The sequence below is a fragment of the Coturnix japonica genome, chromosome 11 (genome assembly GCF_054131305.1).
Source record: "Coturnix japonica strain WE chromosome 11, WE-NBRP24, whole genome shotgun sequence".
Lineage (NCBI taxonomy): Eukaryota > Metazoa > Chordata > Aves > Galliformes > Phasianidae > Coturnix > Coturnix japonica.
Window position 1 is genome coordinate 14,514,895 of NC_140673.1, and position 26,437 is coordinate 14,541,331.

General features: G+C 37.6%; 1 protein-coding gene across 2 annotated transcripts in view; it reads left to right on the forward strand.

Annotated features, from left to right (window-relative positions):
* TGFBR3 (transforming growth factor beta receptor 3) overlaps positions 1-26,437 on the forward strand; it is a 106,559-nt gene that overhangs the window by 72,392 nt on the left and 7,730 nt on the right. For both annotated transcript variants that reach the window (XM_015870365.3, XM_085511338.1), the window contains exons 6-16: positions 3,370-3,538; positions 5,808-5,955; positions 10,123-10,312; positions 11,518-11,828; positions 12,603-12,752; positions 13,725-13,856; positions 14,113-14,289; positions 17,312-17,611; positions 18,447-18,564; positions 22,252-22,287; positions 24,229-24,336. In XM_015870365.3, coding sequence (XP_015725851.2) covers positions 3,370-3,538; positions 5,808-5,955; positions 10,123-10,312; positions 11,518-11,828; positions 12,603-12,752; positions 13,725-13,856; positions 14,113-14,289; positions 17,312-17,611; positions 18,447-18,564; positions 22,252-22,287; positions 24,229-24,336 — 1,839 coding nt within the window. The remainder of the gene's footprint in view (positions 1-3,369; positions 3,539-5,807; positions 5,956-10,122; positions 10,313-11,517; positions 11,829-12,602; positions 12,753-13,724; positions 13,857-14,112; positions 14,290-17,311; positions 17,612-18,446; positions 18,565-22,251; positions 22,288-24,228; positions 24,337-26,437) is intronic.

The following is a 26,437-nucleotide window of genomic DNA, read 5'->3' on the forward strand; positions in this document are numbered from 1 at the left end:
AAGCAGGAGGGGAAAAAAAAGTCTGAAGAAGGATGATCTTTCATACAATAAAACTGCTTCTGATGCCATGAGTCTCTGAAATCAGTTTTGTAGCTGCAAGTGAAAGGCAGCTGGGTGTGGAAGCCTGTCAAAACTGGACCAGGGCCAGGCACACCTGAATCTTATTGATTCCATCCATCAAGAGCTTGAGTGTGGCTGATCCAGCTCTGCAGGGGTGGTGAGCACAGTGGAAACTTAAACAGGCCAGAGTGAGGATTTTGTGCCAGGAGTCCCACAGAGTAGGGGTGTTGTGGTCAGCTGGACTTTGGTAATAGTAGAGGTGACAAAGTGATAGCCATGATAATTGCTATCAGATTCTAGAAGACTGGACTGCTCACAGAAGGAGTGATGTTAGAGCATATTTTTCTGTAAAAAAGAAGCTGATTTAGTTCCTAAATGCTCAGTAAGATACAATTATACAGGTCAGGAAGACTTATCGGTTAGTAAGCTAAATGTTACCTAATGCATGTGGTATCACCAATCTATATCCAGGGCAGGTGTGCTAGCCTGGAGGGCAGCTTATTTTCAACACACTATAATCAAAGAAAGAATCAACCATAACAGGTCTGAAAAACTCTGTGGATAGTCTGCTTACAAAGTAACACTGTGCTCCTGTCCTGGCAGAAGCTGGAGCTTCAGTCATGTTGCTGAGTTGGTACCCCGTACTCACTCATACATGCAGACTTGCTGGGTTTAGTACTGTAGGTTTGTTCTCTGTGCTGTGGTTTGTCCTGCCATTGCTTTGGCTCGCTGCTTCATGGTGAGTGCTGCTAGGGGCTTCCACCCTCCCTGCAAAGACTGCAGCTGCTTTCTGTTGTTTTAATGTGGTGCCACTTTTAAATTCATGTGCTGATCTCTGTAGTACTAAGGGCTAGTGAACTGTGAAGTGCGCCTGAAAAAAGCTCAGTGTTGGAGTGGTAGAGGAAAATCCCAGACACCTTGCTCATCCCTAGCTTAGAGTTTTGAAAGGTGAGCTCTGCTTGGATGGGATTTTTATTGCTGAGTTAAGCTGCCGCTGCCAAGAGTGCATGTCTTGGAGGGTGACACCTGATTAACAGCTCTCATTTGCACAAAAATCTCATGAGTTAAAGCTTGGTGTTCAAATTTTATCCAGTTTAGCCAAGGACCTGTGTGTGACACCTAATGTGTATAGAGAGAGCAGATGCTGTCTGTCCTCTTTAAAATGGAGGTGTTGCCCACAGGAACTCCTGGGGCAGAGGCAGGGCTGCACACCTGTGGCAAGTGGGGCTCACCAGCTGCAGACCTATGTCTCACCCAGCGCTGTTCCACCTTGGTGCCTGGGGAGGCCTGGGGCTTCTAGATGGGCTCATGGGGACTGCTTGATCAGTTTAATTGCAGACACCTGAAGGACCCTTTCAGAGTAACTAAGCAGCTCTGAAAGGAAGAAAAAGGAGAAAAGAAAAAAGTATGGTGACCAAAGAAGAATTCAATCTCCCTTTCTCTTACAGCCCAGATCTTGGTAACTGGTTGACAAGGGTAAATGCATTTTGGTTAAGATGGAGGGAAGTAAATATGTATATCAAGCATCTGTTCACAGAGTTGAAATGAGCACAGAAGAAAGGCGTGTGAGGAGCAGGGGCCCAGGCTGGGGAGCATCAGAACTGGTGATGGAGAGAGCAGTGAGTCCCTGAGCTGTGCCGACACAGCAGGGAAGGGCCAGGAGCAAGGAGGCAAGCACTTTGCCATGGCCAGTGATAGCACATGTGGTGATTACCCACACACTGTCTAGAGGCTGATGTTTTATGGGTTTAACTGTGTTGTAGCACAGCAACTGAGAAGCAAATACATAATATCTGTGTGTAAGTATGAGCATATATATATAACTTCAGGCTCAGTATAGATCATTTGGGATCACTTTCCATTCTGTGCTGTTGTGGGAGGAGTTGGCAGGAGTGCAACTGCATTCAAGGCTAATCTGGCAGGGCATGCACCAGATGTTGGAGGAGTGCTTTGCTTGCACAGTAAGAAGAGTTACTGCCTCATGCAGCTTTGACAGGTTCTGTACAAAAGGCAACAAGGTTAATATTCAAAGACTGCTTTGTGTAAGGTCAGGAGAAGAAATTCTCCTAATTGTTTCCACTGTAGTTGGGGTCGTAGGAGTCCCTGAGCTTTCTAAGAAGTTGTGTACCACATGCAAATGCGCTTCAGGGATGACGTTTCAGCTCTGATTTAGGAAGCAAACTCGAACAGTGATCTCCACTCATTTTGTAGGAGTTTGTCCTCAGCTTTACATGCATAATGCATTATGTTCATTTTAATTTTTTCTGTTGTGCTACTGATCTTAATAGGAAAGCCTTCTTTGTAAAGCAAAGGTCAAAGTGACACTGGTTTGGAATTCTGTTCCTATAAGACTTTGTCTTGAGCATGATACTTAGTCCTGCTGCTCATTATGGTAATTTGTCTGTAAAGCTATCTCAGAAATGAAGTATTTATATATGCTGCTTCTTGGAGTGCAGCAATCTAGGCTGTGCATGAGGACTACATACCAAGTGACTATTTTTTTTGCTTAATTTTGTACGATAATTAATGTATATAATGTAATAATCATGATCAGCTAGACAGTTAAAACCAAAAGAGAGATTATCTACTCTAGGATTTTCTCATTTCAGAGTATTATTTTAACCATTTCTTGGCATTTTCTTGCTATATTCAGTGTTCCATGCATAAGAGAACTGTGATATTTCTAAACAAAGCTGATTCTGACTACTCAAAATATAGGAAAATATACTGAGTATGGAAATTGAATATATTTTCTGTGATCTTTTAAATATGGAAAGTCTTTTATTACAAGAAAAAAATTCTAAAGGGAGGAGTTAATACAGAAGTTATGAGTTAATTTCAAAAGATATTTGAGAGAAATGAATGAAAGATGTTATTCATGTTTACATACTTTCCTTCAATATTGTTTTCAGATTTATTTTGGGGGAAGGGGGGTGTTCATTAAATATTGAAATCTGTAGTTTAAAAGTACGTATTTTAGAATCACAGAATTGCTCAGGTTGGAAAAGACCTTCAAGATCATGAAGTCCAACCACAATCTAACCGTACTATCCGATTCTAACAACCCCCCTCTAAATCATGTCCCTGATCAGAGGAGTGCTGTATTTTTGCAACAATTACCTCCCTTTCAACATTATGGTGATTTCTCCTTAGTACTTAAGATGGGTAATAGATGTACCTCTTGTACTAGAAATCTGCATCATAAAATACGGTGCTGCATTGAAGTAGGTGCTGTACATATATGAATGTAAGTTTATATTTATGCATAAAGCAACTTATGCTTTCTTTCTTTTTCCTTTTTTTCTTCAGATCAAGTTTTTCCTCCCACGTGCAACATAGAAAAGAATTTTCTCTCTTTAAATTACCTTGCGGGATACCTACAACCAAAAAGAGCAGAGGGGTGCCTAATGTCTAACTTGGTCCAAGAAAGGGAAGTTCACATAATTGAACTAATTACTCCAAATTCCAATCCATACAGGTAAGGTACCATGAAAGGTATCAAATCTGAAATCACAGCTAGATATTTCACTTCTGTATTGGAATTTAAATGAAGATAGACATTTTAGCCATTTCATCTTTACAGGAAGAGCTTGGACCTTAATACTTTACCTTAAGTAGAACCTAGTTCTTTATCACATAAAAACTCTGGATCCTGCTTCATGATTCCAGGATTTTTCTGGATAAGACAATGTCATGGTTTTGTAATTTTGCTATCAGTATTCCATAGTTTTTATGCATTTTACTCCGTCTTCCTTCTCTATTCAGAAATCTTGCTCAATCAATTGATGTTTTCCAATGAAATGAATAAGGAAGTATGAATAAGGACAGAATCTGACAGGGATTACAATAAGCCCACTGAATGGGAAGGTGAGAGAGGAATTAAAAGTAATCTTGACCTGTCACAGGTATTGATGAAAGGGCACCGGTTCCCAAACAGTGGTCTAGAGGCCATGAATCTGTGGTCTGTGGTAAGAGTGCCACAGTTCTGCAGAATCATAGCAATGTTTTCTATAGTGATTCTGGTTGAGGTTAAGGTGTAGTTTGATAATCTATGAGAAAAAGGGTTGACCACAGTCCACTATTTTTTAAAAGGTTTATAAATAGTTGTTAGAGAAAATTATGTAACTCTATGTGTTATTAGAGTTATAAAAATTGTCAAAAGTGCTGTAAACTTGGAGGTGAGATGGTCAAAGTATTCATTCTTTGCCTGTGTTTCTTGGATCTTAGTGGATACATATGAATGGTGTTTGCTTCAGATAATCACACCTGAAAAAACTCTTCATAAGTGCTGAGTATTGTTGCTAGAACAGAAATTTGCCATGAGACTTATTTTTGCAAGAAGAAAAGCACAATTTCAGCAGAGATTAGGTAGAATTAAAACACCATCTGTAGACTCTGGCTTTCCAGCATTGTCCGCTCCTGCTCTTTATGCATTATATTTCCCATCTCTAATCAGGAAATCACACAGGGAGATAGAGGTGGAAGATTAATTATCTCATTGCACTATGCTGAACCCAGAGCCTGAAAATACTCTCTTGCCTAGCAGTCTTGGCAGAGTAAGAAAGCACTGAGGTGATGGAAGGAGTTAAATCCAAATGGTTTGCCTGTGTGTGGCAGTGGATAGCAGCCCCATTTTGAATTGTGGTACTAGTTTGCAGCAACATCACCATACATCCCTTAAAGTGTCATACAATGATTAAGACCCTGTTTCTCTTTCTCTGAGCATTTGGCGTTGGCTGACAGTGCATGGTAAGAGTTTGTTTTTTAGATGATAACACTGCAAAATATTTAAGTGTTACAACATTAAAAAAGGCAGTGAGTATGTTAAATTTCAGCTTGCTTCATAAATAGTTCCACAGCTGTCTTTACAAAGCTTATCTGCACAGAAGCTGAGCTGAATATGTGTAAAGCTACATGAGATAAAACAAAAAATGCCAAGATATGAAGTCTCAATGTAGAGTATTAGTTGAAACTTGATATTTGGGGATGAGCACATTTTTATACATATGTTCCTGTAAGATGATCTGGAAGTGAAGGTTTTTATGTCGAATTAGTATTTTGCATGATGAAATGTTATTGCTCTACTTACTTTACCAAAGTCTTGAAAGTCTGGATAGCGTTCATCTATTTTCCAGTGATCAGTAGGCTGTACATCTGTTTTCTTGTCTTTTTAAAGTATATATCCAGAAGTATTGGAAACTAAATAGGGCGGTTTAATTCCTCAACACATGCATGATCCTAAGCAAAGTAATTTCAACGATTTAACTGCATAGGCAGAGGCAGTGCCTGACTTAGTATTTGTGTGTTTTTTTTAAATTAACTTGCTTGTCTTTTTGCTTTTTTAAGATACTGTTTTGAACTTTAATACAGTTATAACCAGAGGAAACTGAAATAGCTATATTTAGGCACAGTTGCAGTGAACTAAGCAAAGAGTGTAAAGCAAACTGCTTACCATACAGCTAACCTGTCCCAAATAACAGCTGAAATGAGTAGCGTGGTTCTTGTAAACAAAGCAACAAACAAACAAAAAAAAAATTGTCTAAAAAGTACTTGTATCTGTTGTGAAGCAAAGTCATTTAAGAGTAAATGGAATAACAATCTGTTTTGCACATGTTGTGTTGTCTGGGATAACCTCCAGCATTTTAATCAGCTGGCCAGACAGTGGAAACATGATGGATTGGAAGAAGGTTGATAGCTGGAAATTTCTGGCACTCTGGTCTTACTTTCCCTCTATTTTCCACACACAGTGCTTTCCAGGTGGATATAATCGTTGACATTAAACCATCTCAACCTGGCGCCAAACTTGACAGAAATGTGGTACTTATCCTCAAGTGTAAAAAATCGGTCAACTGGGTTATCAAGTCGCACGATGTCCAAGGAAAGCTGGAAGTCGTTGTAAGTTATGGCACCCTTATTTTTTGAGAATGTTACTATGTATGAATGGTATAGGATCCATTTGAATGAGATATACTACTAGTCCATATTGATTTTTTAATGTATTCTTAACTTCTGATGATGATGCAAACCAACATTTAAAGAGGAAGTTCAGAAATGAATATTTTTTTTCTCCATTACATACTGACCAATGTGTCCCAAAAGCCAGGTGGTTAATGCAAGGATTAAGAGCCTATATTCTCTTGATTTCTGTTGAACTATCTCAACATTGAGTTGAATCTTCACCTCCTTTCTTGCTGTTAATTTGCTGAGTGGATCTACAGGTTTATCTAAGAAGTTGGAAAGATGCCTATGAAAGCAGAGTGGATAATTCTAGATATAAGGCATACACCCACATTGCTTTAGAAGTGGAAACTGCTTTGCGCCTTCCACTTGTGATTCTCGTGGTCTCCAGCCGTCTTCCCTGCCAGTATTTCTGTCCCCAGCAAGCGTCTGGTCAAATTGACCTCACCTCTGCTCAGACCGCAAATAATAGGTTTTATAAAATTTAAAACCAGGGTCTGTAAAGCTGAGCATTTGAAACCATACTTAAACATAATTGGAAGCTCCAATTCAGAATGGTTTTTGGCACAGGCTCTGTGACTCAGCATTGTTTTTACTAAGAAAATGCACTTCTCCTTTTTTTTTTTGGAGAGTATAAATAAATAAATAAATACTAGATTAGGCTTATTTCTCTCTTAAGTAGTGAGTTGAGTGCATCATGAAGTTGAGGTTAATGTTGGCTCAGGACCAGCCAGTGGCCTATTGGCTAACGGTTTTGCAATAACGTAGATGCACTGTCAGACTGTAGCCATTTATGTTTATACAAATTTATTTGGTAGCTTTCTCTGTTGAATGCATGCAGGTCAGTGCTGAAAGGGTCCAAAGTCTGTTTGATCTACATAGGTCTCTTTGAAAGTAACTCCTATTTATTTTCATATGCAGCAGATATAAACAACACAATACCGCTATTAGATAGAGCAAATTCTCAGCTACAAAGCACTTCTTTTCACCACTATTAGCTACGTGTTTTCTCCAGCAATAAACAGTAGCCTGCATACTGTGCTCATATGTATCACCAGCAGAGATGACCTACTGTTGCTATCACCACTACTGAAACATGCCGCCCATTTTCTCTCTTTTCTCACTTACATCCTCTGTTTCGTCTCCATAAATGTTCAGCAAGTGGCAGTGAATTTCAATGGGTGCCATTTTTTCTGCATGGAGGAGTTCAGTGCCTCACCTTTGCTTCATATGCACTTCAATGTCAGATGCCATTCTGTCAGGCTGTGCCCCTCTGCTGCCATGTGTTGCATAGCAACAAACTGTAGCAGAATATTGGTGCATTGGTTCAACCTCTACTGCTGTTCCACCAACATTTCTCTCTGACTTTGTGGGCAGCATTAAATGATAGGAGGCATTACTTTCAGAGCAGCCCTCGTAAATCTGCCTGCCACTCATTTCTTTTAGGATTTGATCTTTGGTTTTAAGAGAAACCAATTTTAAGGAAACAAATGATGGTGTTGCTCAGGAAATTGTCTGAGAAGACTTTCTAGTATTGATAATGAAATTCCCTTCTGATCCCTGTCACATCTTGATTGTACAAACAGGTGCAGCTGATCTAGTAGGTCCTAAAAGAGTGAGATCAAGGTTAGTTGCTCAGGATTAGCACATTTGTAAGCAGAAGATCAAAAACCAGCATTACACTTACAACTTTCATTCTGGATTATTAAATGAAGTTTGCTGTTGTATATTTAGCCTTCATTCTTCTTCCACACAATAGAGAATTGTGCATTAATTCACTTCAGTGACACATTTCAAAGCCATGAAGCTACCTCTTTTTAGATATGAATTTTCAGAGAGAACATTTTTAGGAGATTTTAATATGTTTTAAAATGCTGCAATTTTATTGAGAATAAATAAGTATTACTATATTTTGTTCAAGTTTGCCTTTAGTTATCATTGAAAGTGTAAGTAAAAAGTGTAAGTGGAAATTTTCTCTAAAGGGTGGCAGAAAATAATATTTTATTTAGATCAGCTGAAAGAGAAAGTAATACAGTATATGAAAATGTCAATGTGTTAAAGATTATATGTCTGTATTAGGATTTGTGACTGTTTACTTGTTCATTCATATAGATGCCTAATTTTCCAAATGTGTGTTTGTTCTGCTTTAAATGGTGGAGGGAATTAAACAACCACTTCTTATTAAAAAGCATGTACTTGGAGGATTTAGGATCTGTTCATATTCTATTAAGCTAACAGCCTTTCCAAGCCCAAATTTAGACAATGCATAGAAACATTACTAAACAATTAGGTAATGTTTCACAATGTTCCTTTTTATTAGTTGAGTAGGTTCCATGCACTTCAATTTTCCTAATATCTTGCCCTCAGTGTGAGTCTTGAGGGGATTGGCAAACTGAGAGTGAAAGGTTAATGCTGTGCTGCCTCAGCCCAGAGAGCACGAGTTAGGGTCCAGATTCATAGATGATAAAGGATCATTTATCATTTTCCAGCTTGCTGTGCTTCTTGAAAATTGATGGACACAAAATTGAGTAAAGAGAGAACAGGTTAGGTAAAATAACTGCACATAGTATATGTGAAGTGTGTTTTTTATGAGCTGTGTTCACATCCTGTTTGCAGCCTTGTGTCCTTACATCAGCTTGAGTCTCTGTGCTCATTGGGCTATCTGCACTTCAGAGTGGGTTTCTTCTTACATGGCTACAGATTCTACAGTAGAGAAAGAAATGAAATTGCAGAAAGATTTGATCAATTCTATGTGTATTGAGGGGGGCAAAGAGTGAAAGAGGTAAAAAGCACAGAATAAATCTCTGAAGATTCCAGACGCTTGGAGGAATTGTTCTTTAAATGATGAAAAGAGACTGCCAGTTTGTGAAAGCATCTCTCTATTTGGAATAGCTTTCTAGGTGGCTCTGTGTTGAGTGCCTGCACTGTGCAAGGGTGTTGACAGGGCAGGCATATGAAGGAAGGTATGCCTGTTCCTGGAAGCCCTTGTGATTGGTTTTGTTTCATTGAGTTGATGCAAGACTGAACTTTTACAGGCGCACTGTGGCATGGAGAGGTATAAACAAGCCCTGAAAATGGTCGGGAGCCAGCTACAACAGAAAAGTTCTGGGATAATATTTGTTCAGCTGTCTCATTTTGACAAAAAAAAAAAAAAAAGAGAGAGAGAGAAAAGTAGAGAGAGAGATCCAGCAAAATTGGGATGAATTGGGATGGCATAGTAATTCCAGCTGGTCAGAGCAGTGTGGTGATACTAAAATGTGTGATAAATCAGAGCCAGATTTGTATTTATTGGAAAATAAAATATTATTTGACCCAAAACAGTAATAAGGCACTGACATTAAGATACTCATTGCTTCCTTTTTGTTTCTACTGTGTTTAGTAGTCTTTGACAACTAGTGACAGAATCCTCAAACCAGATGCTGCGCACCTAAAATTCCCTTTAGCTTCTGTTGTGAAGCTTTGAGTGTTTAAAGAATGCAGAATTGGGTCATTAGAAAGAAATGAGGGAGAGAGCTCAAGATAAATAATATAGAGCCTCTATAATGGAGAATGTAATCATGCATGGAAATTGAAAGTGTGTGCAGTAGATTGAAAGATGTAATCTGCATATAGAAAAAGCAGTTCAGTCACATTGGAGGAGTTGCTGAGTGGGTCATCATGCCCTTTCCTGCAGTGTATTTTCAGCTTGTTATGTAGTTCATAATGGAATTGTTACAGTGATAATAGTAAAACCGTAAATGTAAGAATAAATTCATGTAACTTTAGCTTTGTGTGTATAAATATTTAAAAATAAGATGTCAAGCACTTAAGGGAAAGTTGAAATGTAATATCAGTGAATATTTTCTATATGCCCCTTTGACATCTAGAGATGCTTGTTATAATATATCCTTCTGACTTGCTTATTTGGACAAGAAAACTTTCTCCATGTGTGCAGCAGTTCTGTTTTTAAGGTGGCAGAGTTTATTTTATTTTATTTCCCAGCTGATTTTGGTTTGCTGTTACTAACAGGGTAAACTTTTTCAACAAAATATGAAATCACTGTCCCTAGTCTATGCTAAGTATCCCTAAATGGTAGTAATGAACCATGTTTTTCTTTGTTTGCAGACATCAAATAGTATTGGTTTTGGAAAGGAAACAGAACGATCCATGACTATGAGTAAATCAGTAATACCCAATATTCCTTCATCACATGAAAGTTTGATCAAGTGGGCATATGAGCATAAATATAGTCCAGTTACTTCCTATACAAAAGCTCCCGTTGCTAACAGATTTCATCTGCAACTTGAACATACAGGTGAGCATAAAGATGGACTTTTATCAAACAAAAGAAATAAAGCTGTCTTCCCAGGTGTATGATACTTCAAAAGGTCCCAATTTTGGGCCATTGTTGTCGTGGATTGTGCTATTTTCACTGCTCATTGTAAAGTATGCTGGTTGTATATGTAAATGCTCATTTAAAAGTAAAAATCAAAAACCAAAAAAACTGTGGCTTTTTGGTTAGAAATTTCCAGACAAATTGTGTTGCATCCTGAAGTGGAATTAAACAGTTATATTTTGTCCAGTTCAGAAGCTTGACCATGCTCAGTGTTCACTGGAATGAGATTTCAGCAGCTGTGTATTTTGTTAGTTAATAAATGCAGGTTTAGCTTTTATCAAAAATACAAACATGTTTCTTTGGACAATTAAATGAAAATTTAAATAGTTGACTGAAAAAACTTGGTTACCTGAAAAATCCGAGTAACTGGAATAAATGCAACCATTTAAAAAAAAAAAATTAAATTATTTGGCCAAAGTCACTGCTGACTTAAATATATCCTGGCTCCCTGAAGCTAGTACAATTGTATTTCCTTTGGTGAAAGTTCTGAATTTAAGGCCCTAAAAATACCATTTTCTTTTTTGATAAAGTTTATTTTCATGTAAATTTCATCAATTGCACTGTCCTGGTTTACAGATAATTATCTACTTGGGTGAGGTGCTGAAACTTCAATACTGAGCAGTACAGCCTGCAATCCAGGAGATAGTGTTCTCATTTCCTCATCTTAAAGTTAACTCTGATTTAACTTTACTCTGGTTATATAAGTAGTTCCTCAACGGTAGAATTTGCGTTTTCAAGTAATGGAAGAATTTCATAGGCTCATATGACTGACTGATATTTTAGTAGCACTAAACTAGCGTATTTCTTGGATATGATGTTTTCTTTACATTTGTGGTGGCCTTTTGCATACAACAAGGCCCATTCAAAGTCTGTTTTTAACTACTATTGAAGTGTATTTCTAGAAGGGAATAAATATACCAAGAATAAGTGCCTCAGTATCAACTATACTGTTAGTGAGGAATTGTGGCTAATAAAGGAGAGTAAAAAGATGATGCTTTGTGGGTGTCTTTCAGAAACTCATTTCTGGATAATATTTTTTTTAATTTTAACTTGAAAGTTCTTCAGTTTTGAATACTTTTAAGAAAAATACCTAATAACCCAATGAACTTTTTTTCTACCTTTAGAAGAGATGAATGATGAAGAAGACCATTCTCTTCCTCCAGAGCTTACAGAACTGCTGCATGGTGCAAAGAATCCTGCATTAAGTGATGGCCTGACTTTTCCTTTTCACATTAATAGAGGAGGACATGACACAGGGGGAGAAGGAATTTTCCCATCCAGGGATTCAGTAGACACATTAATTAATCATGACTTTGAGCATTCCCTCTCAAAACACAAAGAACCTGAGGAAGTTCAAGGCAGTGCTGATGTAGCTCTGTCAATAAAGTGTGATGACAAAGTCATGATAGTGGCTGTAGAAAAAGACTCTCTACAGGTAGGTGTGGTTTCTTATCCTCAAATTTGGGCAGGCTTTTTTGATCGGATCATTTTATTTGTATTTTGATGAAAAATAAGTAGTTGAAGATCCACAGCAATTTTGACTATCCTCACCTCCCCCTGCTGTCTTCCCCCCCGTAAGTTTGGTGGGGAAAATGTACTGTACCTATTCTGTGCCATAACTCTGTGTCTTGTTTCCTCTTTTCAGTAATACAGCAGTTTGTAGAGGGGTTTCTGATTAAAGCTTACCAGCTTTGATTCTGTAGAATACTGCTGTATTCAACTACTGTTTAGTTTTTAATTTCCATGGTACAAAGAAACTGCTTTTGGTAGCTTTGTAAGATCTGAATAGATCTGCGAAGAGACAGCTAAAGGAATGGAAAGCTAGAGGGTGAAACTGTGTAGTCTGCTGTTACCCATTGTGTGCTATTTTATTCTGTCTTCATCATCTACCAGCTGACAGGTTGCTTGAACCCATTTGCATTGTGGAAAATAGCTTGATACAGACTAAAGCGTTTCTGTTCGAGACCAAATAGAGCTTTTGTCAGTAAATTAATAATGAACCTGTTGTTTCCTTTGTTCCATGTTACACTTATTTCCCATCTGTCAAGTATAACAACATTTTGAGACTGACCTTCCCTGGATATCAGTACAATGAACTTCATTTCCTCTTATCAGTAGTCATGAACAGTATTCTGAGCTACACTTTAAGAAAGGGTCTAACACAATTTCAGTGGAGGTTGCAGACATTTACAAAGCATCTTTGTTTTAGGCAAGCGGCTACACAAGGACTGAACTCTCATTGCTGGATCACTCTTGCAAAGCCAGGATGAATGGTACCCATTTCATTCTGGAGTCTTTGCCGAACAAATGTGGGACTCGGACATCATATATCTTGGACAAGATTGTTTATTTTAACTCTGTGAGTATTCTACAAAGTAGAGCCTTCTTCTCTGCTGCACAGCATAGTGATACAAGAAAGCCACTGTAGTTAGCTTTAGCCTTAGCAGGAAAGAGGCATCCTGACCTTTTCCTGTTGAGCTCAAACCTAGTTGTAGCTACAGTCCCTGTATTCAAGAATTTGTGAAGGCTATACATTCCATCTGACCTTGTGGTCAGATATTATCCTATAGGAAAAAGGAGGATCTGAACTTGCATGCTTTTACAAAATTGCATGGCTGAGCTTTGGGAACCATTTGTACCAGTTTCAAAGAAGTTACATCTACTTTCCCTGTGCAGTTTAGATGTACCCACACTTAAGAAGTAGATATGTTGCTCTAAGAAGGGATAAGAATGAAATTCTGTGATTGCAGAGAGCAATACAATTTAACTCATACACTGATGTAGAAGAATGATGTAGAAGAATGATTTAACTCACACACTGATGTAGTAGAAATTCAAATTAAAAAACAAAGAAAAGGACATAACTTCTTTGGGTATGCATCTCCAAAAATAAAAATACAGATGTCAGAAGAGAAAAGCCTTTAATGACCCTAAAACTTGCAGTGATTTTTTTCATGTGTGCATCAAGGAAAACTGTAAGTTGTGAAAAATCACTATAGAAAGTCATTTTTTCTAGTCAGTGTTGGTTATAGAAGTACCAGAAATAGAATGGAAATACTGGAATGCTCCTTTAGGTGCCAGCACCCAGACCAGCATTTTTTATATCTTTGCTGTTTCTGAATTCTGGAAATAAACTAAGGGCCTTTCACTAAACATAACCTGTGTATTTTAAACAGCTTTGTGCCAAGTGTGTGAGATGTTCTTTCACCATCTTTTAGCTGATGCGTTTCTTTTGGTTTTCGCATTGTTCTGAAGAGAGAAAATAATAACTGTAAAGTGAGAGTGCTCAATTATCATCCAATTTTATGCATTTGCAATATGTTATGTGCAGATTGTCATTCAGCTATCATCACCAGCTGAAGGCAGCAGCTTTGATGATGATGACATGGAATCAGGTGATAATGGATTTCCAGGAGATGCTGACGAGGGAGATGCTACTTTCTCAAGCTGGCCTGAAATAGCGGTATGTTAATCTTGGTTTTGCACCTGACAACTGAGAAAAACCTGTTGTAAATGGTAGCTTGCAAAAATTACATTAATAATATAGCAATTAACTTGTCTTTACCACTTCTCCTTCCACTTCAATTTCTTGTGACCCTGCTGAAGGGTCACACTAAGAGGAATGTGGGAGGGGCATTACTGTGTATGCAAATTTGTCCTTACTGTGCTACCACTTCTAACTCGGGGTGCATTTGTACTTTTCTTTTTTGTACTTTCAGTTTAATTGCACAATGCACCAGCCAGAGAAAGACTTCTTTAATCCTGCCATGTTCTGGCCTCCTGAGCCACACATCACCAATGTGACCTTCAACATGGAGCTCTACAAAACAGATCTATTCCTTACTCCCTCCCAAGGACTCTTCTCTGTTGCTGAAAATGGGCCAATATACGTAGAGGTAACAAACTGAAAAAGGCTTTCAAGCTAGCAGAAGCATTTTGCAGGGCTGTACAACTGAGCCAAATTTCTGCTTGTTAGTTGAAAAGTCTCATTGTGCAGCTGCTTTCAGCAGATAGTTATGTGCTCTTGGAGTGGTAGAGAACAGAAACTGTGGATTTGATTTTGACTACAAGCAGGACAGTGCTTTTGGTCAGCATCAAAAGATTCTTGCAGAATGCATGAATTTAAATACAGGGTCAAGTCTTTTCATAGCTGCTTTACTGTTCAGAATCTAAAAGTAATCTCTAGGTTTTTCCATTTTTTTGGTGAAGTCTTCAGGGCTCATTTTATTGGGTAACGTGGTTGAACCTCTTATGAAAGATGTAGGCATGGAAAAAATGGTTCTAAGTGTCTGTCTTTTACATACTGGTGTTCTCAGGTTACAAAGTTAATATAGATTCTGTTCTGTCTCTGATGTACTAACAAACACAGATTTGCTTATGCTAACACACAGCATCTAAGGGTATAAAATAAATGAATCCAGAAGCGTCAGCAGCCATAAGCATAGTGGTTCATTTAGCTCTCGTAGTTGTCACCGCTTTTCCAGCACATTGTGAATCTTTCTCATTCTCTACCCAGTGAAGAGGTTGAGACTTCTTTCGAAAAAGTTCATAAGGATTCATCCTGAAGTAATTATTTTAAATGAGTTTCCAAGTCTTTGTAGTATGATACAGGACCAAGACACTGGGTGGTGGAAACAGAAATGTGAATGTGGTACTGGAGCTCCAGATTCCTGTTTCCTCCCATTTGTAGTATCCTCCTCATTGTAGTAACAGTTATTAGAGAAGTTTTCTGCTTCCTTTCTTTGAAGCTTCTGTCTATTTCAGGGTGTCTAGATAGTGGGTGCTCTGTGACGGTCTTATGGTTTTTGTTTTGTTTTCCATTTTCTCTAACTTTTTTTGAGAGTAAAATACTGGCTAAACAGTGAAAAGAGTAACACAGAAGCTTTGCCTTTACCATATCCTCAGTGCAAAAACAAAGTCCTTTACATCAGTGAAGCCTTCTCTAAAGAAATCTACTTGTCTCTAACACTTTCATCAGAGATTCTTAGCAAGTAGACTTGGGAATTCTATTTGTGACCTCCAGCTGGTGGTAGTTTATTTTGTGTGATCTGTAGATGTTTAGTTGACTGTTTTCTGCCTAAAAGACTTTAAACAATGCAATAGTGAAAAGTACTTAAGACAGCTGAAACAAAAAGAAGGTATGTCCTCATCGGTTAAGAATATGTTCATAAAAGACACGTGATTTTTTTTTCATTTGGATAAAACCTTCTGCTTCCTTCAGCAATCTGGGATGAATCCCCTTGGCTCCAAGCTCTTGGAACTGATCTGGTTCTGGAGATGTTTATTCAGACAAATGTGCTGATTTCTTCACCACCTGTCCTGGCAAACCCCCCCCCCGCCTTTTTTTTTCATTGTTTCTCCTCCTTGCAGAAGGGAAAATTTGTATCCGTTTGGGACTTCTGTGATTTCATTTCTAACTCACAGACTTTTTTTACTTTGTTGTTGTTATTTAAAAAGATAATTAAAATAATTTAAAAAGCAAACAACGCCCCCCACTATTTATGATCAGTAAATTACCTAGGCCTTAATCTATAAGAGCTCTCTCTGCTTTTTCCTTCTCATGCTAAAGAAAAAATTGGCTTTTTTTCCCCCAGATTTCATTTTCTTGCCTTGTTTTGCTCTTACCTTTCTAGTATAATTCTTTTTTTTTCCTTTAGATATTGTGCATCTTTGTACATACACAACTATGTTTCATAACACTGTAATATACTTGTTCTTCATGTCATGTCTTTTTTTAAACTAGTTTACACCATCAGCTTCTTTCCCTATCAATATCAGTGCTTTGATTTTCATTCACCACCCTTATTTCCTGTTCTTTTTATGAGATGCTCTCTCCTGTTTAGTTGTTTCAGCTCATCCTTTCATCTTTGATTACCACTCACATGGTGAAAAAAGGGAAATGCCATTTGTTACTGCACAGCTTAACATCCAAAAATTTCTGTATAGGCCATGGGAAAACATGGAAGGTTCTTACATATACATGTAGCACATTAAGTAGACATTTAAGTCACATTTCTTATTTCTAAGGAGAAAATTATTTCTCGTTGGAACTGTTTTCATCACATTGTGTTAAATGGTCCTGTTATTTGTTAAGACTAGCATGCTTCATTTATTACAAATTCCATTTTTTTTCCTAATTACTCTGTAGCATTTGCTGTCTCTATCCAGTTCTGCTGAAGCATATCAGTGCGTTGCAAGTTGGCAGTTTTAATTATTTTTCATTAAGGAATATAAATTTCAGACTCATAGTTCACAATAAATTAGGGCTTTTTAGTAGACTGCCCACACCCCCCAGTCCTGGAATGCCACCCGCGTGTCAGACCTTGACCTCCGCTCTGCCTCTGCATTCCACTCTTGGCTGGGGCTGGGTTCTCTGTTGTAGGTGGCTTTCTTTTCTCTTTCGTTTTTTCTTTTCCTTTTTTTTTCTTTTTTCCTTTTTCTTTCATTTTTTTTTCTTTCATTTTCTTTTCCATTTGTTTAAATTTTTCTTTTTTCCTTCTTTTTTTGTCATCAGTAAAGCTTTCAACAGAGATATAGGATTACTAATTGCCTTTCATAGAGTTCTCATGATCTGTCTGGCTGTAAAGGAAGCAGCAGCATCTCAAGTTGAAGTCAGCTTCAACCTTCCAACCCCTGTGATTCTATGATCTGGCCTGGATTTATTTGTTTATTTATTTATTTTTAAGATAAGGAGTTGCTGTTGTTATGCGTGGTAATGCTATTGAACAGCTGCTAGTTTTGAAACCATAGATTTTCCTCTCTGTGTGTGACAGCCTACCCTTAACATTTAGCTTTCAAAACAGTTCAACTGGAATGTGGAACTGGATCACTACTTTAAAAAAATGTCAAAAATATAAATGAAATGTGAACTAAAAATGTCATTTTGGAGATCTTACTATGTCTTTCTTTTTATTGCAGGTGTCTGTGACTAAAGCTGACAGATCCTTAGGCTTTGCCATTCAAACGTGCTTTGTTTCCCCATTTTCAAATCCAGATAGAATGTCTGATTACACCATTATAGAAAATATTTGTCCTAAGGATGAGTCTGTTAAATTCTACAGCACTGAGAAGTTGAACTTCCCAATAGCGCATGCGCAGAAGGACAAAAAAAGATTTAGCTTTGTGTTTAAGCCAATATTCAACATCTCACTGCTTTTTCTTCACTGTGAGTTAACGTTGTGTACAAATAAGGAGAAAGATCCCCAAAGACTGCCTAAGGTCAGTACTTTTTGGGTTTTTTAAGTCTAAACTGATTTGGGTAATGCCAAGTTGTGGTTTGTTTTTTTTTAAAATCTGAACTTTAATCTGAAGAGACCAAGTGGTTTTCTGTTGGATTGATATAATAAACATATTTCTAGGTTCAAGATTTTAATATGAGTTATGATGCTGTAAGATTTGACCACAAAAGTTAGAGTTTCTATTTAAATCTCATTGTTTGGGATAAATAGAAATTGATTTTCATTATGCAAGTGCTTCAGATTTATCCTTTTTATCAGTATGACATAACATCATGGCAAACAACGTTAGCTTTATCTTCCAAACTCGTGCATTATACTAGGTAATCTTGCAAGTGTGTTTGAGCTTATCTCTGTACAACTTGCATAGAAAGTAACTAACTACTGGCATGTCTGCTACATTTGGGTACTATATCATCTTGTGTGTTCTTATAGCAACTGGTGCTGCACTGCTCTACTGATTCTAAATAATATTCAAATTCTATCACCAAATCACCAAATTTTGCTTTATGATTAATGAATATGGCTTAGGTTTGTTACCAGAGAAAGTGTTTTAAGAACTAAATTTAAATAGTAATGCTCCTATAAATCTTAGAGGATCCTTAATGAATGCGAAGGTTGCATCCTGAACTGTTGCTAGGGATTACTTTTGCCTGTGCGTTCTACAGATATTGTTTGGATGTTCTCCTCTATTTTTTTGTAAATAATATTTGATAAAATTTATAATGAGATGGCTGTGCTGCAGGCAGAGCTGGACTGACACACACTGCTGGTGTTTGAGTGACTCTAACCTCATTCACTTTTCTTTCCATCTGCAGTGTGTTCCTCCTGATGAAGCTTGTACCTCTCTGAACGTGGATATGATCTTAGCCATGATGCATAACAAAAAAACCTTCACCAAGCCTCTTGTAATAACTCATGAAGGAAAGCTAGAAGGTAAGAAAATGGGCTTGACTTGTTTATAGCCACTTGAAGTGGGCTTAATAAAAAAAAAAAAAGAGCACTCCATGTATGAAGCATCTTGTAATCTTGTGGTAATACTGTGTCTGTAAGTTGTTATTTGTTTAGACTTTTCCCTGGTAGAAATTATCATGGCAATTGTTGCCATCTTTTAATGGTCTTTATTGATCCCTAGTATGTGATTTTGCCCGGCATTGAGAACAGAATACCATACCAAGCAACAAAATTGGTTTCAAAAGTGTGAATATATCACTAGTGTTTCCAGCACTTCTTGTTGCCCAGAAATCAATAGCAGTAGTTTGTTCCCTGCTGCATCACTTCTTTATTTGGTCTGTAAATACATATCTAGGAATAACAGATGCTAAAGCCCCAAAAGTTTGTAAAGCAAAGGGGTGGCCACCTTCCACCATGGGAAAGATTGTGTTTTCTTTTGTTGTTTGCTTTTAAACAACAGGAACTGAGAACTATTTCAATTATCATTTAATCTGAAAGTTTTTGGTGAATCTCTCTGGCTACAGCATTAGTCATGTTTTGGTGTGTTCATAGGAGAAGGTATACATTATCTTTTCCTTTTGTATTACCACCGCGGTTTAATTAGCAGGCTCCAGTGGCTTTATGTGCATATCAATATCATGCAATTGTGTACAAAAGCTGTTTGAACTTTTGGAATGCTTTTCAGGTAATGTCAAAGGATGGGGATAAGAAATCCTTTAACCTCCATTGTTCAGTGTGAGATTTTTAGTTTTCAAACATTTTTTAGTACCATAAAGCATTGCTACAGGACTTAAAGTGTTCCTATTTAATCCTACAAGACAGCTTATGATTTGTTTTACAAGTTTCCTGTTAATACAGATCAAATCCACATCAAATTAAAAGCAAGTAATTGATCTGTTGATGCGATAAAGCTAAATCTGTACTTTGGGCCTGATTCTGTGCTCTTTCTTTTTACAAAGCTCCCACTTTTTCATTTGCTTTTTTATTGGAGATGAGTAAATCCTCCAACTGAAGTTCATCTTTCAATAAATGGACTTATACTCTGAGCTCTCTTGCCCTTCTGATGTGTGGAGCATTGTGTGCAGCTCCCGTCTCGGACTGCGCTCAGAATGTTGCCTTTGTGAGAGGCACAAGGTCTTAGTGTGCAAAGATGAGCTAAATTTATAAAGATTAGTTGCAAGACAACGATGTGATAGAGTATTTTGTTGTATTGTGGGTGATTTGGTCTAATTGTAGGATGTTCCATGGAAATCTCTTCCAGCATATCACAGCTTTCAGATGTAATACAAAGTGGCACATTAACAACGTAGCTTTGTTGGTATGCAGTTGTTCTGCAGTGAATCAAATGACCCCTTTCTAAAAGTAAAGAGCAATGCCTCTAACTGAGATTTGGAGAATAAGTCACATTGCATTACTGAACCAGAGAATTTATGTCTCAGAGGTGGTGTTCAAAATTTTCCTTCACATGAACAGGCCAGCTTTCATTGTTGCAGACCATATTATGCGTTACTGCTATTGCAGCTGCTCTGTAAGCCAAGTGAAGGAGTCATGTGCTTGACATTTCAAAAGCCTTAGCAAACTAAACGTTGCAAAGGTATTTTTTTCTTTAGGCTTGGTCTTACAATTGTCATTTACTGTAGTAGAAATCCCAACTTTCTTATCTGTATGAGACTAATTTCTTCTCTCTTACTAATGTTACTACAGTTCTATACTGACTCAGTTACATATAGTGTTATGGTAGATCTCTGTGGAAGTGTCTAAAAGCTTCATGTCATATTCTTTTTGTATGCATTATTGCCTTTTAATGCATTATTGCCCTGATTCAGTGAATGGCATATAGCTATAGCCATTTATATGCTTGAAAATATTTGCTCTCCTATTGAAACAGTCTACCAACTTAATTGTTCAGTTTTTTTGGCATGTATGGAAAGTTTAGATTGTTATTTCAGCAAAAGGAGGGTGAGCTGAACAGCTGACAGGAGTCTCCATTCTGAAAAAGTATAGAGCATCATGATAGTGTTTAAAAGCCAGTAGCTGCGTTTACTGAGCTTTAAGGATTCCATTTGCTCCTGTGTTGCTCTGAGCAACCCACATTAAAATAACATGGAAGAAATGGATCAGTGGGGAGAACTGGTAACAAGCTACATAACCTATTGTTACTTAGTGGACTTTATATTTTCCGTGCAGGGGCCAATAGAAAAAGGAGTGTGGAAAATTACTTCTCCTCTTATCTTGGGAGGCATGTTGTTGGCGCTTAGGATATGCCAGTAGAGAATTTAGACAATCAGATACTGCCTTTAGCTGTGTTTGTACTGTGGATTGCTCCCTGGTTTCAGTCCAACCTTCCTCAGAAGTGTTACATTCAGTTACATGTGAACAAGTTCCCCCAGACCCACTTTTCTCACCTGTTTCCTACTATCTTGCCCAGAGTGATCTGGAGGAGATAACCATGCGTTAGAACAACTGAATGTTTAAGCATAAAGTGCTATTTGGAAATCATAGGCACATGTGTCTGAGAGTGTAATACCCTTATAGGATATTGCTGTCAGTTTAGAGCTGCCTCTTGAGTTTAAGAAGCTAGAAAAACTGGCTTGGTTTAAGAACACTTCAAATAAATAACAGTTGTTTTCAGGGGTTTTTTTGCACCATTGTTTATGTTATGTTACACATGCACTTGGTTTGTTTTTCGGTCCCTAAAGATATAAAAAATAAGTATTGGGGCACTGTCTTAACAAATCCTTTTACAGCTATTGCACTGAACACCCTCAAATATAGCCAGAATTTAAACAAGAACCCTAGGTTACTGGGCAGTACAGAAACAAACTCTGCAGCTAACCAAACAAAGACTTAGATCTGAAGCCAGGATCTCTGGCTCTTCTGCTTGAGGTGGCATTTTTGGAGAAAGATAAGAGGAGCCAGTTAAGCAAAAGAAGAGAAAATTCTTCATTTCTCAACATGTATTTACTTAATCACTTTCTGCTACATGCTGATAATGATGATGATAATGCCAAGAATAATAACTTTGGATTAATAGCTATGATCTTTGATTTCCTGTATGTATTTAAACCAAACCAAACAACCCACCACCACTAAAAAAGCCCAACTAAACAACACTCAAGACAGAATACCAAGTAGGACTTAACATAACGTGTGGATCAACACATATTCATGCATGAACAAGTGGATATTTTACCATAGTAGTGACTTTTTTCTTTAAAGATGATAGTCAGTTATTGCTTTGGTTTGATTTTCATGATTTAGTATGCTGGTTTTTAGCATCTTATGTTTGTGACTGGTCAGTAGCCAGTCAATGTAATCACTTTAGGACAGACCTTGTAATCTATGTTCATTTAGGAGCTCCTTACATGAATTAACCAGACTTACTGCAGGTTAAAACTGATGATACGTGGGTGGGAAGTTCTAATGTAGTTGCCACCATATCACACTTTGCATGAATGTAGTTCATGCTATAATGTTTTTCTGAGGAATGATCAATACATGAAAGGAATTTTTCTAGACTGAGCAAGATTTGGACTGGTTTTCCTGAAGTTTTTGGTTTCAAAGATTACCATTAATGTATTTCTGCTTGATCAGATCCTGCAGTTTACTTTCACAGTTTGAAGGCTCTTTGCAAAACTTTCTAATTTTGTTTTATTTGTTTTAAAACAGATTCTTCTCTTCCAAAATCAACTGTGAGGCAACCGTGTAAGTATATATAGTATACTTATATGTGCTTAATATATGTAGCATATACATGTGAAAATTGAATTTGGGAAAACGATACTTAGAATTTGAGTCTTAATGACTTCATTTGCCAATGTGTGTTATTTCCCCCAACTCTGTTAAGGCTACCACTTCCCAATACAAGAGCTTCAGCAGCAATGCCACCTTAAGGACTTCCTGTATCCTATTGCAAGCCTCACTTCTACATTGCTCTGCGATTGCTCACATCCTCAATTACTCTGGCACCAACATTCATAGGCCATGCTCTAGATGAGATCACTGAATTGATGTGGATTCATTTATTTGTTTATATCCTGATGTCTTGATATAGTGAATTTTACTTTTCATCATGGTCAGTGACTGACCCTGGAGAGGGAGAAAGAGGGGAGAAGTGGCACTAGGAAGTGAGAACAGACAGGAATGTGAAGGTGATTTTCAGCTAAAATCAGTGATGAACGGAGAAGAGAGGAAGTTAGAAGAGGAAGTGCAAAGAAGGTTTTTTTCCCTTCTATTTCTGTCCCCATAGTTTTGGGACTGAATTTACAAATTACAAAGGTAATGAAAAATTATGTTTCTACTGCATGAGCCTCTAGATGACTCACTCCTCTTCACTAAGTCTTCTCAGAGGTGAGTATATGGGGCTGGTGCCTCGTGGAAGAAGAACATTTGAGTTTAGGAAGTCCTTTTCTGTTTTGCATTTAAAAATGGCCAAGTGCCAACAAAGGAATTAGAAATAGTCCCATATTAGAAATGGGAGAAAAGCCTTCTAAGCCACTATCCATCTAGTTTTGCACATGCAAACTTGGTCACAGGCACTCAGGCCCTTTCCAACAGGAACTGCTGGAGATGACATTTTGTCAGAATGGGAATGGCACTGAGGATCTCAGGAGCTGGTGGGCTGAGGGTTGTCTAATGGGATGTCTGCTGAATGCAGGAACACGTGTAGATATTTCTAAAGTAAGGGTGTTGGTTGTGTTTTAAGAACTGGAATTCTCCTGAAGGATGCTACTGAGAAGATCTAGTCATTTCATTTCCCAGCCAGTTTAGTCAGTAAAATGTTATTTGCTGGCCTAAGCCACTCTGTGTACTGGGAGACATTAAAAATACTGAAACTAGAAATCCATTTTGTAAGAAAAGATTTCCCCCAAATGGTTGATGAGAGAATGTTGTTGAAGCATTTCTAATCACCAAGAAGAAAAAGAAAAGCTGGAAGCTTTTTTGATGTTCAGCTCTGGGGCATTGTATCAAGGAACCAGATGCTGTTAACCTTGAAATGGTGCTGCAAAATTAGCTCTCCCCTAGAAAGTGATCTTGTGTGTATGGTGGGGGGAGTGTTCTATTTCTGCGTTCTGGAATTAATTTTAGTTATTGTTTTTCACATTTGGCAATCTTTTCAATTGTTTCTATTTATGTTTTTGCTGACTTTTTGTTGGCATCTCTTTCCTCTTAACAGCAGTTCCGTTCTCCACCTAGAATTCAGGCTGAACTTGTAGGAGATGTAGGGAAAAGTTTGCTTGAATATTGGGTCATTTAAATTAAAATAATATTTTGCTAAAAATCTCTGCCTTTGTGAAACACACTTTTAAGATAAGTGGATATTTAATTGAAAGCAACTTATTAAGGGCCAACTGAAAATGCTTAATTTTTGCAATGTGTTCCACATTTGGGTGTGCTTGAGCTGAAGCTTTGGTTTTGTGATGTGGAACAGTTGGTTGGACTGAAGCCAGTCTCCAAAAGCATCATTTTTATTTCCTTGATGCTAATCTGCTACACTGTTCCTTAAAATGGTGCTTAATTAACTATGAACCTCAACTAAACAGAAAAACCTAAACTACTTTTTCCATGAAAGCTTAAGGGTAATTGTTGTTAAACATGACTTGTCATGACAAAATTAAAAGCCCTTACTGTGTGTTTGCCTTTTAGCTGTGTTCTATGGCTTGGACACTCTTACCGTCGTGGGCATTGCATTTGCAGCATTTGTAATTGGAGCCCTGCTAACAGGAGCGCTGTGGTTTATCTACTCTCACACAGGTAAGCATATGAGCTCTTAGTGACCTCAGCATAGATAATACTGCAGGAAATGCCATGTGGTATGTATGAGTCCTTGCAATGAGGGGGGGAAAGCGTGTTAGCAATAGCCATCCTGCCCTTGTTTCTCACTCGCTGTTCTCTGTGAGCAACTCCTTGCAGGAGCCTGTTGATATTTACGTGTAGGTTGGCATCTGCCCTTCCTTAAAACGACATATTATGTGTTGTGAAAATATGTTATTTTTATAAAATCTTAAATGGAAGTCTTGAAAATTCACGTGAGATCTTGAAAGTAAAACTGAGATTTCCTGCGTTGTGCATTATCATTAGTAGCATCTCTGTTTCAAATTGGCATATCTGTTAATGTATCCCTTTTGGTTCACACACTACTTTTTCTAAATTATTTGTCGTCTTGTTTTTCTTTTAAGTTACTAAATTAATGTGACTCAAGATGTGATGTGATCAGTGGACAAAATGACTGAGAGAATATATTACTTGCTTTGACATTTCCTGAATATAACTAGACTTGAAAATGTTTCTCTTGATTACATAGAAATTTTGCCCCAGCCATTTATTTCTCTGTTCATCAACTGTTGCTCAAGATGGTAGAAATAATGGGTAATCTCATTTAATTTAACCCAAGCAAGTAACCAAAAAGTGCCTGAAATTGATGCATCTCTTAAGTGTGGCTAATTTTTCAGCATCTCCTTACACTTCTTTCCATACTATGAGTTAGCAGAAATGCAACACCATAAGAAGCAGAGAGTGTTTAGGGAGCTCTCTATTTTGTGGCTTAAAAGATTGGACAGTGATAAGGCCTTGCTTTGGGGTATGGGATCTTGGCTGCCTGTGGATTATTGAGTATCTCAGGATCCCTACAGGATGCCGGACTCCCAACTTCTTTCATTTTTGACACTGAAAGACCCTGTCAAGATCTCTAGGAAGTGGGGAGAATGTGAGTTCATTTACTCCAAACCCAGGAGTCCTAGGATTGTCCCATAGCACATTATAGGGTATTGTGGGGTTTTATCTGCATTTAAAACTTTATGGAAGCTACATAAGTTAAAGAATCTGGCCCTGTCAGGTCAGAGCTCATGTAAATATTATGACCCAGGAGCTTATGTTAATTTGGAAAAAAATCTGTTTTATTTCCAGTTGACATTACAACAACTTAGTGTAAGCATTTTAATACTTCCCAATGCATCAGCTGTGTATGAAGCTTGTTTGGAATTCAGAGACAAATATGGAAACTGTAAATGTTGGGATCATGAGTATAAACAGTATTACCCTGCCCCATGTACTAATGAAACATTATGCAAAAAAACTAAGTGTAATTAGGGTGGGTAAATAGGAGATAATTTCCAAATAGGTAACAATTACTAACAAAAACAGTAAAACAGTTGTTAAATTAATATTGTTGGTTCTGTATTTGTGAAAATTGAGGTTCTGTTCATACACAGGATCAACTGTAGGCACATGTTGTATATCAGAACTAAAGGAACGCTCAGAAGCAACATGATAAATCCTTCAGTAACAGCAAGACTTGGACCAATCCCATTAAAACTATTACATTAACAAAGTACATCAGTCATAGCTATCATGTAAAAGTAGTGAAGAAGACAGCTGCTCTTGACTTTGTGTTTAAGAGATGAAAGTAAATGGAGAAAAAGGCCTGAAAGAGAGAAGAAATAACTTAGAAAAGAAGAAAAAGTAAGGAGACACTGTAACTGGTCAGACCAGAGAATCTCAGCAGTGAGAAGAGAAAAATTATCTAAGATGATATCTGGGTTGGATTTTGAAAGTGAGCCTATGTTCCTGCACATGTGATTTTTCTGTGCATAACAACTTGTATCTACCAAGCAGAACTTCAGCAGAGTACAGTGGAGGCTCTGGCAGGGACAGTCTCTTAGAGGACAACTGCTGTGACAGAGAAGATAATCCAGCTGCAGTGGAAACATTTGAGAGTTGACTGCAGTCTTATTAAAATGAGGAAAAAAAGTTATCTAAGTATCATCTACAGAGTGCCTGTCTTTTGCCGTTGCAGAATTCACCCTCTGTTGTATTGCTCTTTAAAAATCTCATCTTCTGTTGCAAGTAATACTGA